This window comes from Megascapheus bottae, chromosome 32 (genome assembly GCF_031878675.1).
Source record: "Megascapheus bottae isolate mThoBot1 chromosome 32, mThoBot2.hap1, whole genome shotgun sequence".
NCBI lineage: Eukaryota > Metazoa > Chordata > Mammalia > Rodentia > Geomyidae > Megascapheus > Megascapheus bottae.
In genome coordinates, this window is record NC_143540.1 from 8,677,323 (window position 1) to 8,690,368 (window position 13,046).

The window sequence follows — 13,046 nt, forward strand, 5'->3', positions numbered from 1 at the left end:
TCAGTAAAAAAGCTAAGGGGCAGCACCCGGGCCCTGAGTTCTGGCCCCAGTATTGGCACCACAAAAGTGAACTAAAATAGCATTTAATACCATTGACATTATATTGTGTGCCCCATTGGAAGATGAGATAACTCTTTAGCAACTTATTCTCTGTATGGCAGCAGTGAACTTATTTTTTTTTAATTATTACATCTTTCTTGCTCAGACAGGAACAGGAAGACCTTGAGTTGAAGCACAATTCCACATTGAAACAGCTGATGAGGGAGTTTAATACCCAGCTGGCCCAGAAGGAGCAAGAACTAGAACAATCCATCAAAGAAACCATCAGTAAGTACAAAAAGGAATCGATCACAATCAGCAGAGACAATCTTAAGCTTATTCTTATATTTGGATCATTGATTGCGCAAGTCAGTTCTCCATTAAATTCTCTAGAACATTCTCTCACCCACCCTGCCCAGTGACTGGTCTTAAGGAAGACCCCGAAGTGTTAGCTAATAAATTACCTTGTCACGATTCTTCCATTCACTGTGAGGGTATTTTTGACCACCTGCTTGTTTTGAGGCTCAATGTCTCATTGATTAAGTATCCACTGATGCTTATACAGAGTTGAATGTTGTCAGATTCAATGTGGAATGAAAACCCTTATCCCCATTGATTGGGATATACATCGTCCCTCTTGACTCATCACGTCTCCTTGTCTGTCTCCATTATTATTTACCAGACAAAGCCCAGGAGGTTGAAGCTGAACTTTTGGAAAACCATCAAGAAGAGACAAATCAACTGTATAAAAAAATTGCAGAAAAAGAGGATGATCTAAAAAGAACAGCTCAAAAATACGAAGAAATCCTCGATGTACCTTCCTTTATTTCTCTCTCTTTTGCAATGTTCCTATCATAGATATTTATGGTAGTGGTAAAGATTTCCTACTTTTCTAACATCTACGAGTTTGGGTCTTTGTTTTTGTGTTTTGGGCACGATGTTACCCAAATTAGTATTTTCATACTATACAGCGAGGTATAACACATCTAACTGGTTTCTGCTAGGATTATAGTTTTCTGTTTAGATTCTGCCACCCAATCAGTACAGTTCACTTGCTGCTTTTAAAGCAATAGTGAGTTGTTGGGTGAAGCAGAGATTGTTTCCACAGATTCAGAACTCAGGGACTTGGTCACTGTCCCTAAGGCTGACACCCTTACCATTTGACCCACTGCTCCACTTCTAGCTTTTTTTTTTTTTTTGGCAGTTAATTGGAAATAAGAACCCCAAATTGTCTTTGAACCACGATCCATAAACCTCAGCCTCCTTAGTTGCTAGGATAATAGACATGAGCTCCTGGCATCCAGCTTTTTAGTGTTTTTAGGTAGGTTTTTGTTCTTGTTCAGGTTCTCTACAACCTCCTGCTACCCCCATTTTTGTGCCAGAACCAGGGCTTACAATCAGGACTGTACACTCTTGGTTTACTTTTCTTACTCTAGGCTGGTGCACTACAACTGAAACTACATCTCCACTTCTGGCTTTTTGCTGTCCAATTAAAGATAAGAATCTCTCAGATTTGTTTCCTCTAGGTTGGCCTTTAAAACCTCAGGTCTCAGACCAGGAGTTTGGCCTAGTGACAGTGCTCGCCTAGCATGCACAAAGACCCGGGTTCGATTCCTCAGTACCAGATACATTGAAAAAAGCCAGAAGTGGTCCTGTGGCTCAAGTGGTAGAGCTCTAGCCTTGAGAAAGCCCAAGAGCAGTGCTCAGGCCATCCTGCATTGAAGCCCTGGGACTGGCGAAAAAAAATAAACCCTCAGGTCTCATCCTGCTTAGAAGCTAGATTATTAGCATGAGCCATGCCATGTAGTTACAGTGTTCTTTTGACATGAACATACCGTTTTCTGATCCTAAAGGCTCGTGAAGAAGAAATGACTGCCAAAGTCAAGGACCTGCAAGCTCAACTGGAAGAACTACAGAAGAAACACCAGCAGATACTACAGCTGGAGGAGAAGCCTGACGATGATCGGGTAAGAGGCGATCAAGGGCTTGACATAGTTCTTGAACTCATGGTCATGTCTATGACTTTGCTTGCTCACAGATACACCCGGACTTTTCTGTTTGGGGGTTGTTTTTGTCACTTGTGGGGCTTGAACTCAGGGCCTGGTGCTGTCCCTAAATCTCTTTGTCCTCAAGGCTAGCGCTCTGTCACTTGAGCCATAGAACCACTTCCAGTTTTTGAGCGAGTTCAATGGAGATGAGAGTCTCACAGGGACTTTTCTACCCTGCTGGCTTCAAACTGTGATCCTCATATCTCAGCCTCCTGAGTAGCTAGGATGACAGACTTGAGCCCCTGATGGCTGGCTTCAATGAAAGTTTTCAAAGTTTCTGAATCTCAGATTTGACCCCTCTGAAGAATATTGCATTGGCTTCTTATTTCTTGTCATTTCTCATCCCTATTCTGTAGTTTACTTTAGGGTTACGTGTGTATGGGTCCTCACTGAGTTTTGTTTTGTTTTTCTTCCATTTTAGGTAACAATTATGGAGTTACAGGTAAGTTTAGTTGTTCATAGAAATTGACTAAAGATACTGAATTTCTCTCTTTTAAGTTAAAAAATAGAGGGGTTATTTTTTCTTCCTGCTTTTTTGTGAATTGTAATCTGTTAAAACAAATTCCCCCGCCCCCCTTTGGTCATGGGGCTTGAACTCAGGGCCTGGGTGTTGTCCCTGAGCTCTTTTGCACAAGCCCGTTTTCTACCAGTTTAAGCCATAGTGTGCTACTTCCTGCTTTTGAGCAGGTCATTGGCAGTAAGAGTCTCACAGGGACTTTTCCTCCCTGGTTTTGAACCAGTGTCCTTGGACCTCATCTTCCCCAGTAACTAGGAAGATAGGTGTGGGCCACCAGAGCCAGGTGATATTTAGTTTTTAGAAAGAAACTTTCTCAAGCTATACTGAGATGGGTCCAGGTAGTGGTGAAACCTATTTTCATTTCAGCTCTTAATTTTTTTTTTTTTTCCCAGACACAACTAGCACAGAAGACTACTCTGATCAGTGACTCAAAGTTGAAAGAACAAGAATTCAGAGAACAGGTATATAGACTAATGATTGTCAACAAATTTGAGGGAAAAATAAATAAATAGTTGATGTATTTTATTTTTTTTCTTTTGTATGCATTTGTTCCTAATAAATTGCTTCTTTAAATTTCATTTGCCTATTTTTCCAACATTAAAAAAATTGAGGGGCTATAATTGCCCACATTATTTCCATAGCAGTTATATCATGTGGTTTCAATATTTACTGTGTTTAGATCCACGAACTAGAAGACCGTCTGAAAAAGTATGAAAAGAATGTAGGTGCAACAACTGTGAGGACACCTTACAAAGGTAACTCTTCATGTCAGGTTGTCTCTGGGTACTTTATTTATATATATTATATATATATATAATATATATATATATTTTTTTTTTTTGATGCCAGTACTAGGCTTAAACTCAGATCATGGGTGCTATTTTGTTCGAGGGTAATTCTGTGCCATTTGAAACATAGCTCCACTTCCAGCTTTTTGGTGCTTAATTGGAGATCAGAGTTTCATGGACTTCCCTGCCTGGGCTGACTTTGAACCATGATCCTCAGGTCTCAGCCTCCTGAGTAGCTAGGATTATAGGTATGAGCCACCGCGCCCTGCTTAAAGATGATTTTCTACAAAGAACCATGGACATAATTAACCAGAGTCACCGTGTTGTATAGTAGATCTTTTGAAGTTACTCCTCTATCTAAGCACAGTTTTGTATTCTCAGCGCCAGGTTCACGGCACTTCTGTTCTGTTGTATGAGTTCAGAGCGCCTCTTTGTGCTCCAGCCTGGCTCCCTTCCGTGTGAGCCACTGTGTCACTGTTTTTGAGTCGTTTATTGGAAAGAGACTCATGGACTTTCCTGCCAAGGCTGACTTCAAAATGTCATCCTTTGATCTTGGCCTCCTGAGTTGCTGGAATGGCAGGCGTGAGCCACGGCTCGTTGGCTTTCAGTGAACCTTCTCAGAGTGTCAACTCAAAATAGTACAGAGTCACTCTGAAGTCACCTGTGTCACTTAATCTGTGTTTCAAAACGATGTTTGGGAATTTAAGTTCAGTTCTTTTCAGTTGGAGTATTTACACAAACTAGGACACTCTCCTGAGGTACTAAATCCCCAATAATATAAAAATGATGAGGGAAGTGGTTCTGTGGCTCAAGTGGTAGCGCTTTGAGCTTAAGAACTCAGGGGCAGGGCCCAGGCCCAGAGTTCAAGCCCCATGACCAACTAAAAACTAAATAAAAAATAAAAATGATGGTTTTAGTCATTACAGAATATCTGATGCCATCCACGAAATACTTACAAATACCAATGTTAAGGAATCTTTGTACTGCTCATACACTTTTTTACAAGCATCAGAGCTGGGGCCAGGAGCATAGCCTGGTGGTAGAGTGTCTAGCATGCATGAAGCCCTAGGTTTGAGTCCTTGGTACCACATCCACAGAAAAAGCCAAAAGGACTGACAAAAACAGAAACATCTCCCTTCTCCCACATTTTGGGCTTGGATGTAGCTCAGTGGTAAAGCAAGTGCATATCCTGGATTCAATCCCCAGTACTAAAAAAGAAAAGACAAAACAAACAAAATTATCAGAGCTGGATGCTGGTTCTAGATACTCAAGAGGCTGAGGTTTGAGGATCACAGTTCAAAGCCAGTCAGGGCAGATGAATCTGAGAGACTCTTCTCTCCGATAAATAACAAATGCCAGAAGCCAAGAGGTATGGTGCAAGTAGTGGAGCTCTGGCCTTGAGCAGAAATGTAAATAAACAGAAGGGTAACTCTGAATTCAAGCCCCCATAAAGAGGACCTCGGGAAAATCAAAATTGTTGGGTTATGTCTGTCACACACACCCAAAAATGATTCTTTCTCTGTTACAGTGATTCTTGTTTTCTCTTCCGGTTAATGTCTGCTATAATAATTGTTATTTTTCTCTTCGGACAGATCATTTGGGTGATGTACTGTGTATATAATTACTGTAAGATCCATATCTCTCTTCATGTCACTCATCACTTTTTCACTATCTATTCTCTAAGTAATAAGAATAACTTACCCTGTTGTGACTTTATAATTTTGCTCTCTTTTACTTGACAGGTGGCAACTTGTACCACACAGACGTCTCGCTCTTGGGAGAACCTACAGAGTTTGAGTATTTGCGAAAAGTGCTTTTTGAGTATATGATGGGTCGTGAGACTAAGGTATAAACTGAGTCTGGTAATTTGGTATGAGGCCCAACTTAAAGGCAAATACGTTTGACCATGAGTACACCGACTGATATGTGTGATTACTCTTGGCAGTTCATACATGCTAGTAGTAGTAAGTAGTAGATATTTACAGCATTGCTTTTAGTGAACAAAAGCTCATTAGCTGGCAAATCTTGCTTTTATCTCTCATATCCGTTCTTTAAATGCTATTACATGATGCTAAACTACTATAAATACTAAAATTCATTAAGAATGATTTATGAAGGATGTGGCTGTTTTGCTTCTTCAGGCTCACACCTGTCATCCTAGCTACTCAGGAGACTGAGATCTGAGGGTGGTGGTTCAAAGCCAGCCCCAGGGTGGGGTGTGGGGGAGGGCTCTGTGAGACTCTTATTTGCAGTAAAGCACTGTGGCTCTAGAAGCAGAGCCTAGAGCAAAAAGAAACTCAGGAACAGAGCTCAGGCCCCAGGAACTGGCACAAAAAAGAAAAGAAATGATAGTGGATTTATAGACTGGAGACTCAGCCAACCACCAAAAGTTACCGAGTTGTATATCTGAATCCTTAATATTGATAGAAATTATGTTTCATTGCATCAGTTTGTTTTTAAATTAAAGCCACATGCCAGTGGCTCACGCTTATCATCCTAGCTACTCAGCAGACTGAGATCCAAGGATCATAGTTCAAAGCCAACATAGGCATAAAAGTTTATGAGAGTTTTCTTCAATTAATCAGCTGAAAGATGGACGTTGGAGATACATTGCTTAAGAAGTAGAGGGTCAGCCTGAGTAAAAAACCTAAAGGAGAGTGTAACTGTTCATAAGTTCAAACCCCAATACCAACACACACACACACACACACACACACACACACACAGAGACATGTGATTTCATGATGGGCTTCAGTTGTTTCCTGTCAAGCAGACCCTGTTTTTCATCTCACTTGTGTTTTTTAAATCTGCTTCTGCACACGGCGAGCTTTACCCTAGAAGGCTTTTCAAGGAGAGTAAGCTGAATGCCAGGGGCTCCCTCCTGTCATCCTAGTTGTTCAGGAGCCTGAGATCTGGGGATCTTTGAATCCAGCTGGGGCAGAAAAGTTCTTGAGATTCCTCCAGTGAACAACCAAATATCAAAAAGTAGAGCTGTGACTCAAGCTGTGAACACCAGTCTTGAGCAAAAACACACTTAGGCACGATGTCTAGCCCCTGAGTTCAAGCCCCATGACTGTCACCTAGAAAACGAAAGAACAGTACCTGTCTCATACACACATTCGTCTAGTACAGGATTCACTGTGCCCTGTGCTCTATGCCCCTTGTATTTTTAATTTGGGGTACTGGTCCTCTACACTGCTGCTGATACTGAAATGTAGCTTGTCTTCCTTTTCAGTAGACCCTTTATTGAAGGATCGACTCCCTAAGGAAAAACTGGCAGGAGAGGCCCCTTGGACTTTTCTTTACTTCCCAGGGCCTGAAGATACTGTAGAGAGAGTAGACAGACTGATTACTTTTTCAAGATGATGGCAAAGAGTCCCTGGGCTTCTCCAGGCTCTTTCTGGCAAGCTTTAAGACTTTACTAGGTAATCGGCTGCAAATTCTGGGTCATTGATGAATTTTAAAGGTGTATTTATATTTAACATAGTCCAGAAATGTGAATAAACAACTTTCCACAGTTTGGGGGGTGGGGTTGTTTTGTTTTTGGTTTTATTTTGTTTTTGCCAACATGCTTGTGTATACATCTATAGTTGTTTCAGGATTGAAATGAGAAAAAATGGTCCTTATCACTGTAAAGGTTTGAGTTTTAGATTTTTAATACTTCCTTAAAAATAATTTTGTATTGTAATATCAGGGTTTATCACTGTCTGTAAATAAAACAAAAATACCACAATTATTGCTACTTAGTATCTCTTCTGACATTTCAGGCCACCTATATACTTGATTTCTGGACTTTACTGTAGCAGACAAGACTCTGTTCTATAGATTAATACAGATTTAAATGAGGATTTGGTAAATCCTTTAGGATCCTCAAGAATGAAGTTTATGCATGAATTCATTTAAGGCAAGGAAGGCAGTCCTGGTTGACGCATGTCATCCCTAGTGACTCAGGAGACTGAGATCTATGAGTCATAGTTCAAAGCCAGCCTGGGCAAGAAAGTCTATGAGATGCTCACCTCCTGTAAACCACACAGTAGCAAGAAGTTGAGCTGTGGCTCCAATGGTAGAGCCCTAGCCTCGAGAAAAAACAGCTCACTTGTAGGCCTTGAGTTCAAGCCTCAGTTCCAACACACACACACACACACACACACACACACACACACACAATAGAGTAAGTGAATTTGAAAGTGAAAAATCCACAGAGGGAAATAGTGAGAATCTATCCATCCAGTTGTGTTCCATGACAATTTAAATGTGCCTTGTTCATTTATTTGCTTGTGATGGTGATAAGAGCAGACAGAGGCAACAGTGTAGAGAAGAAGAAGACTGACAGTAAAAATCTTACCATGTCTGGGATTTGTGGTTGAAAACACTTTTAGTAACATCCTTTTCTTCCTAGAAACAATGCCTTTTTTTTCTAATGATGGAATTTGTAAAACTTTTAGCTAACTGTACTGTCATCTTTTTTTTTTAATGTCCAGTATATAACACACACACACACACACACACACACACCATGTACCATGAACAACGAGTATCAAGTCCCTTTTCTGGACTACCCTGCCATCTAACGGAGTTACTAGCATACCCCTAAAGAAGTACTACCACTTAACTTTGTATGTAAGCACTGACTGTGTTATCTTAACCTATTTCACAAGTGATATGTCTTCTCTCCTCTCTGTCTTCCTCAAAACATCTCATCTTGACACAAAATAGGGACTTTGAGGAGAATTTTCCAGGAGCTTATGGTGGCCAGTCTGACTTCACGGTATACTGTATTTATTTAGATCTGCACAATTTTTAATCTTGTTTTTACCAACCACCATGTGTCCTGTTTTGAGTCATCCTGTTTTTTCTTCCCAACAAAGCATTTGTGTTTCTTTAAGATGTAATTTCTGTTAGGCTGACATGCTGCATGTCTTGGGGGAAAAAACAAAAACCTACTGAGCATGTTCGTGTTCATGAGGTAGCCCGTGTTTATGAGATATATGATGTGATTTCATTCCAGTTGGACTTGGGGAGCATCTCATTTTTACTAGTCAGATCAATACATCACTCTCATCCGTTTTGCTTTTTTACAGATAACCTTTTCAAATCACTGATAATAATTTGCAATACTTTAAATCTGTAATAGCATAGTGTCAAAATCAAGTGATAATATTACTTTCTAAATAACTTAAGTTTTCCCTGACGGAGATTGAGTACCAAGTGGATTTGATCTTCATAGCTTCATGCTATTGGATGGGAAACATCTCATCTCAAAAGAATATAAAATGGGGCCTTATAAGGAGTCCTTTTCCACTGAGATTCGGACAGATGGCTGGTTTTTCCTTGACCGAATACCTTCACATCATACTTCTTTGTTCGTGGCTTCCATCGAAAGCACTAAAGAATCCCACCAGCGGAACACATCAGAAGGGGTGGAGACTCCCCTCTGCTTCGCTGTATCCCCGTGACCATCTTTCTCTTCCTCTCACAGACCATGGCAAAAGTCATAACCACTGTCCTGAGATTCCCCGACGACCAGACTCAGAAGATTCTGGAAAGGGAAGATGCTCGGCTTGTGGTAAGCTGTAGAAGAAGACTGTGTAGAGAGTTAGAGATGTAGTTAGATGCACGGATGATGAAATACACCTTTCTGTGTTGTTTCCATTTTGAAATGAAAGTTAAAATAGAAAGGACTCCTTTTCAGGCCCCTTCTAATGGAGAGCGACTTTCTTACTGCTTTCCTTTCACTTGCAAGTGTCTGTTGACCTTAAAAGAGAGAAGAAAAGGAAGAGAAGTGGGGGAGAGTAGAGAGGGGAGGAGAAAGGGGAGAGGAAGAGAAAGAGGAGGGAAGAAGAGAGGGGGACCAAGGAAGAAGAAAGAGAAGAGAGAAAGAAAGGGAGGGAGAAAGGACAGAAGGAGGTATCAGGTACTTGTGGCTTATGCCTGTTATCCTAGCTCCTCAGTAGACTGCCATCTGAGCAATGTGGTTCAAATCCAGCCTGGGCAGGAAAGAACTTAAGACTCTGATCTCCAATAAGCCACCAGAAAACCTGAAGTGGTCGTGTGGCCCAGAGTGGTAGAGCACTACTCATGAGCAAAGGAGTTCACAGATAGCACCCAGGGCCCAAGTTCAAGCCCCACAATTGACCAAAGCCAGGGAAGGAAAGAAAATGCAAAGGGGAGAGGAGAGAGAGAGAGAGAGAAATGAAAGGATTAGAGGAAGGAATCCTGTGTTCCTTGTGTTTTGGATATCCTGATTGGAGAACACTTTACAGTTGAGTTCCATACCTTTATCTACACATAGACTCTATGCTAACCTATTTGTTGTATTGTCTTACAACTAACCCACTAAGCTTTTTCTCTTCCCGGCTTTGTAGTTTGCTTCGGCTCGCAGTGGTATCTTCTGAGTGAGCCGCCAGTCTGTGCTTAGTTAACATGTGGTGAGTGCAGAATTGTCTTCCTGTGTAAAACTCAAAACGTATCTCATGCTATTAACCATCTCATGGAATTCTTCCCTTCTCGTTGAATGAACATTTATGACTCTGCCCTGAGTTAATACAACTCTCTTCTCTCAATTTGTCTCTAGAGGTTAATAATGCATGGATTAGGAAACATTAGAAATGGTGGCCTTTCAACTTCTTAGAGGTTGTGAAAGGGAAACAAAAAGTACTTTCTGGAGATGGAAGTGAAATGGCCCCATAGTGATTACGCATGCCTTTAATTAAATTCGGGAGGCTGAGATGTGAGGATTGCAGTTCAAAGACAGCCTTGGTAGGAAAATCTGTGAAACCTTTATCACTTTAAAAAAAAAAAAAAAGGCCAGAGATGTGGCTCAAGTGTAGCACGCTAGCCTTGAGCAGAAAAGCTAAGGCCCCGAGTTCAAGCCACAGTACAATACAAAAAAAAGAAAGAAAGAAGGACTTTACAAATTCAGAATTGAAGATGCTATAAGGCTGTAGTAGAGTCAAGACTAATTGAAATAATAAAAGCTAGTCAGGTTCATTAAACCTAAATGGAGTTTGGAGTTCTGTTACATCCCCTACATCATACAGTTCAACACAAGATAACACATTCATTCTGAGGCTAATGTTAGGGAGCGCACCTTAATTAAGTGTGGTTGTTCCTGATTAGCACATGATTACTGCGAAATTAACCTGAAGTCCTTCATACAGTTGACTGTTTTTATTATCTGAACCCTTTCCTCCTCTTATTTCTACATATTATTTGTGTTATTGTTATTATTATTGTTGTGTTATCGTTATTATTGACATGATTTAGTTTCCTTTTAAACATTTAGGGTATTCCTTTATCTGAGATAATGTTCACCAATTACAGGCTGAGTGACCACCAATAGAGCTTAATTATACTTAAAATATATCATTCAATTTTTTCAAGTGATTAAAACTATCCTGTTTTTAAAATATATACATATATATATTTCTATTGTATATGTTACAATGACTGGGAGTACAGGAAATTGTTTTATTAGGTCATTTGTATTGTAAAGATATGAAAATTGTGTGGAAAAAAATGTGTCCCATATCTAACCCATGAAGACTATTTCCCTTTTTCATAGAACACCGACATGATTTCAGATAAACCATATTATTTATCACTGGAAATGAGAATTGTGTAGCCTTTCTTTCTTTGTTTCTTTCTTTCCTCTTCTTTCTTTCCTTCTTGTCGGTTGTGGGACTTGAACTCTGGGCCTGGGCGCTGTCCCTGAGCTCTTCAGCTCAAGGCTACTACCCTACCCATTGAGCCACCATGCCACTTCCGGTTTTTCTGGTAGTTATTGACGATAAGTCTCAGGGACATTAGTGCCTGGGCTGGTTTTGATCAGCGATCCTCAGATCTCAGCCTCCTGAGTAGCTAGGAGCTTCATGTAGCATTTGTTTTGGTTTGGTTTTTTGTGGGGTTTTTTTGCCAGTGCCTGGCTTGAGCTCAGGGCCTGAGCACTGTCCTTGGACTTTCCCAAGGCTAGAGCTCTACCCCTTGAGCCACAGCACCATTTCCGGCTTTTTCTATGTATGTGGTACCAAGGAATCAAGCCCAGGTCTTCGTGCATGCTAGGCAAGCACTCTACCACTAGGCCAAGCTCCCGGCCTCCTGTAGCATTTCTATTCATTGGTAGGTTCCTTCGTTTTTTTCTCTCGACACATTTCAGATAGACAATTTGAAAAAAAAAAAAAGTGCACTGGACACCTATATACCTTTCACTTAGGTAAACCCAATGATTTTACCATTCTCTCATCTTTCCTCCCTTGTTCTCACTTTCTCCATTTCTGTCCCATGTGTATTTTCCCCTTTGTCACGTTTCACATTTCCTCACCAACATGGTACTTACGGTCATGACTCCTTGACGCAGAAGCATTGTCATCATGATCACACTCAGTGGACTTAATATGAAGCTACTAGGCCGGCTGTCCCTGGCCGCCTGTCATCCAAACCACTCTGGAGGCTGAGCTCTGAGGATCCTGGTTCAAAGGCAGCCTTGGCAAGACAAAATCCTGGAAACTTATCTTTAGCCATCAGGAAACCAAAAATAGAGCTGTGGCTCAAAGTGGTAGAGCACCAACCTTGAACTGAAGAGCTTGGGGACAGTGCCTAGGGCCCTGAGCTCAAGCCCCACAACTAACAACAACAACAAAATGTGTGTATGTTATGGTGGTGATTGCTTTCCTCTCCTCATTTCGTGTTTTATTGCATTTGATTCTTTAGTCATGGCTCCGATCTTCATCTTGAAGGAGTGTGGAGCGATGCTGGCCGGCGGCCGTGGTTGGGGGAAAGTGGCCCTCATGTGCTCTGCCTTGAGGAGAGAAGTTCTGCCTAGAGCTAGGACACTGAGAACACAGACCCTGGCTCACAGAGCCACTGCAGACCACTTTTAAAATAGATCCCCCCACCTCAGTGGAGGAATGGTGATTAGGGAATTTTTCTTTTCCTTCCGTTTTCTCTTGGGAAGAGTTTTATATTTAAAAAATTAGTTTCAATAACCTCTCCTACTCTCTAAACCATGTTCCTTTCTTCCCAATTCCTTCTGGGCCCTCTTTTTTCCCTTTGAAAGAAATGCTTGCCTTTCTTATTTATTTTAGGGTGTTTTCTTTTAAATGATTTGTGCAATATGTTTTGGGGTGAAACTAGATTTTTTTTCAGATAAATTGGAGTTTTATTATTACCCAGATTTTTTGAATATTTGCTAAAGATGAATTCTTTATGCGTTCACACAGAAGTCTCAAATGGCAGTACCTCATTGTTTACTTAGCTTTTGTACTTATATTTTTCAGAGGAAAGAATACTATTTAAATTGTAAATAGTCAAATATAACTATTGTATGCAAATCTGTAACCTTTGGTGATGTCATCTGGGAAGAAGAGAGAAATAAAGTTTATTTCCTGTATCACATTTCTCACTGTGTTTCTTCCAAGGTTGAGATGCATTTTAAGAGGGGGAAAACATTATTTTTTTTTTCACTTGAGTTAATATGAGAATTGTCGGGAGAGCTACATGCTAAGTACCTGGGAAGTTTTCTTGGGCAAGTGTGTTCAACATTACTTAACCAAGTTAGAAGATACATAGAAACAAAACAATAGAAATGCCTCTTCTCTCTAGAGTAAACGACACTTCTTTTTTTGTTTTTGTTTTTTCTTTAACTCTGGGCCTGAG

General features: G+C 40.6%; 1 protein-coding gene across 3 annotated transcripts in view; it reads left to right on the forward strand.

Moving 5' to 3' along the window:
• Window positions 1–12,780, forward strand: part of Golga4 (golgin A4) — a 57,308-nt gene extending 44,528 nt beyond the window's left edge. The window contains exons 17-26 of one of the 3 annotated variants that reach the window (XM_090323383.1): window positions 206–327; window positions 722–852; window positions 1,893–2,006; window positions 2,509–2,529; window positions 2,997–3,065; window positions 3,284–3,359; window positions 5,135–5,238; window positions 8,872–8,958; window positions 9,758–9,820; window positions 12,102–12,780. In XM_090323383.1, the coding sequence (XP_090179509.1) occupies window positions 206–327; window positions 722–852; window positions 1,893–2,006; window positions 2,509–2,529; window positions 2,997–3,065; window positions 3,284–3,359; window positions 5,135–5,238; window positions 8,872–8,958; window positions 9,758–9,787 (754 nt within the window). In that variant the 3' untranslated portion in view covers window positions 9,788–9,820; window positions 12,102–12,780. Of the gene's footprint in view, window positions 1–205; window positions 328–721; window positions 853–1,892; window positions 2,007–2,508; window positions 2,530–2,996; window positions 3,066–3,283; window positions 3,360–5,134; window positions 5,239–6,627; window positions 6,818–8,871; window positions 8,959–9,757; window positions 9,821–12,101 lie in introns of those variants that run through there. The other 2 variants (XR_016533465.1, XM_090323381.1) reach the window with 2 other exon arrangements.
• The last annotated feature ends 266 nt before the right edge of the window (window positions 12,781–13,046 follow it).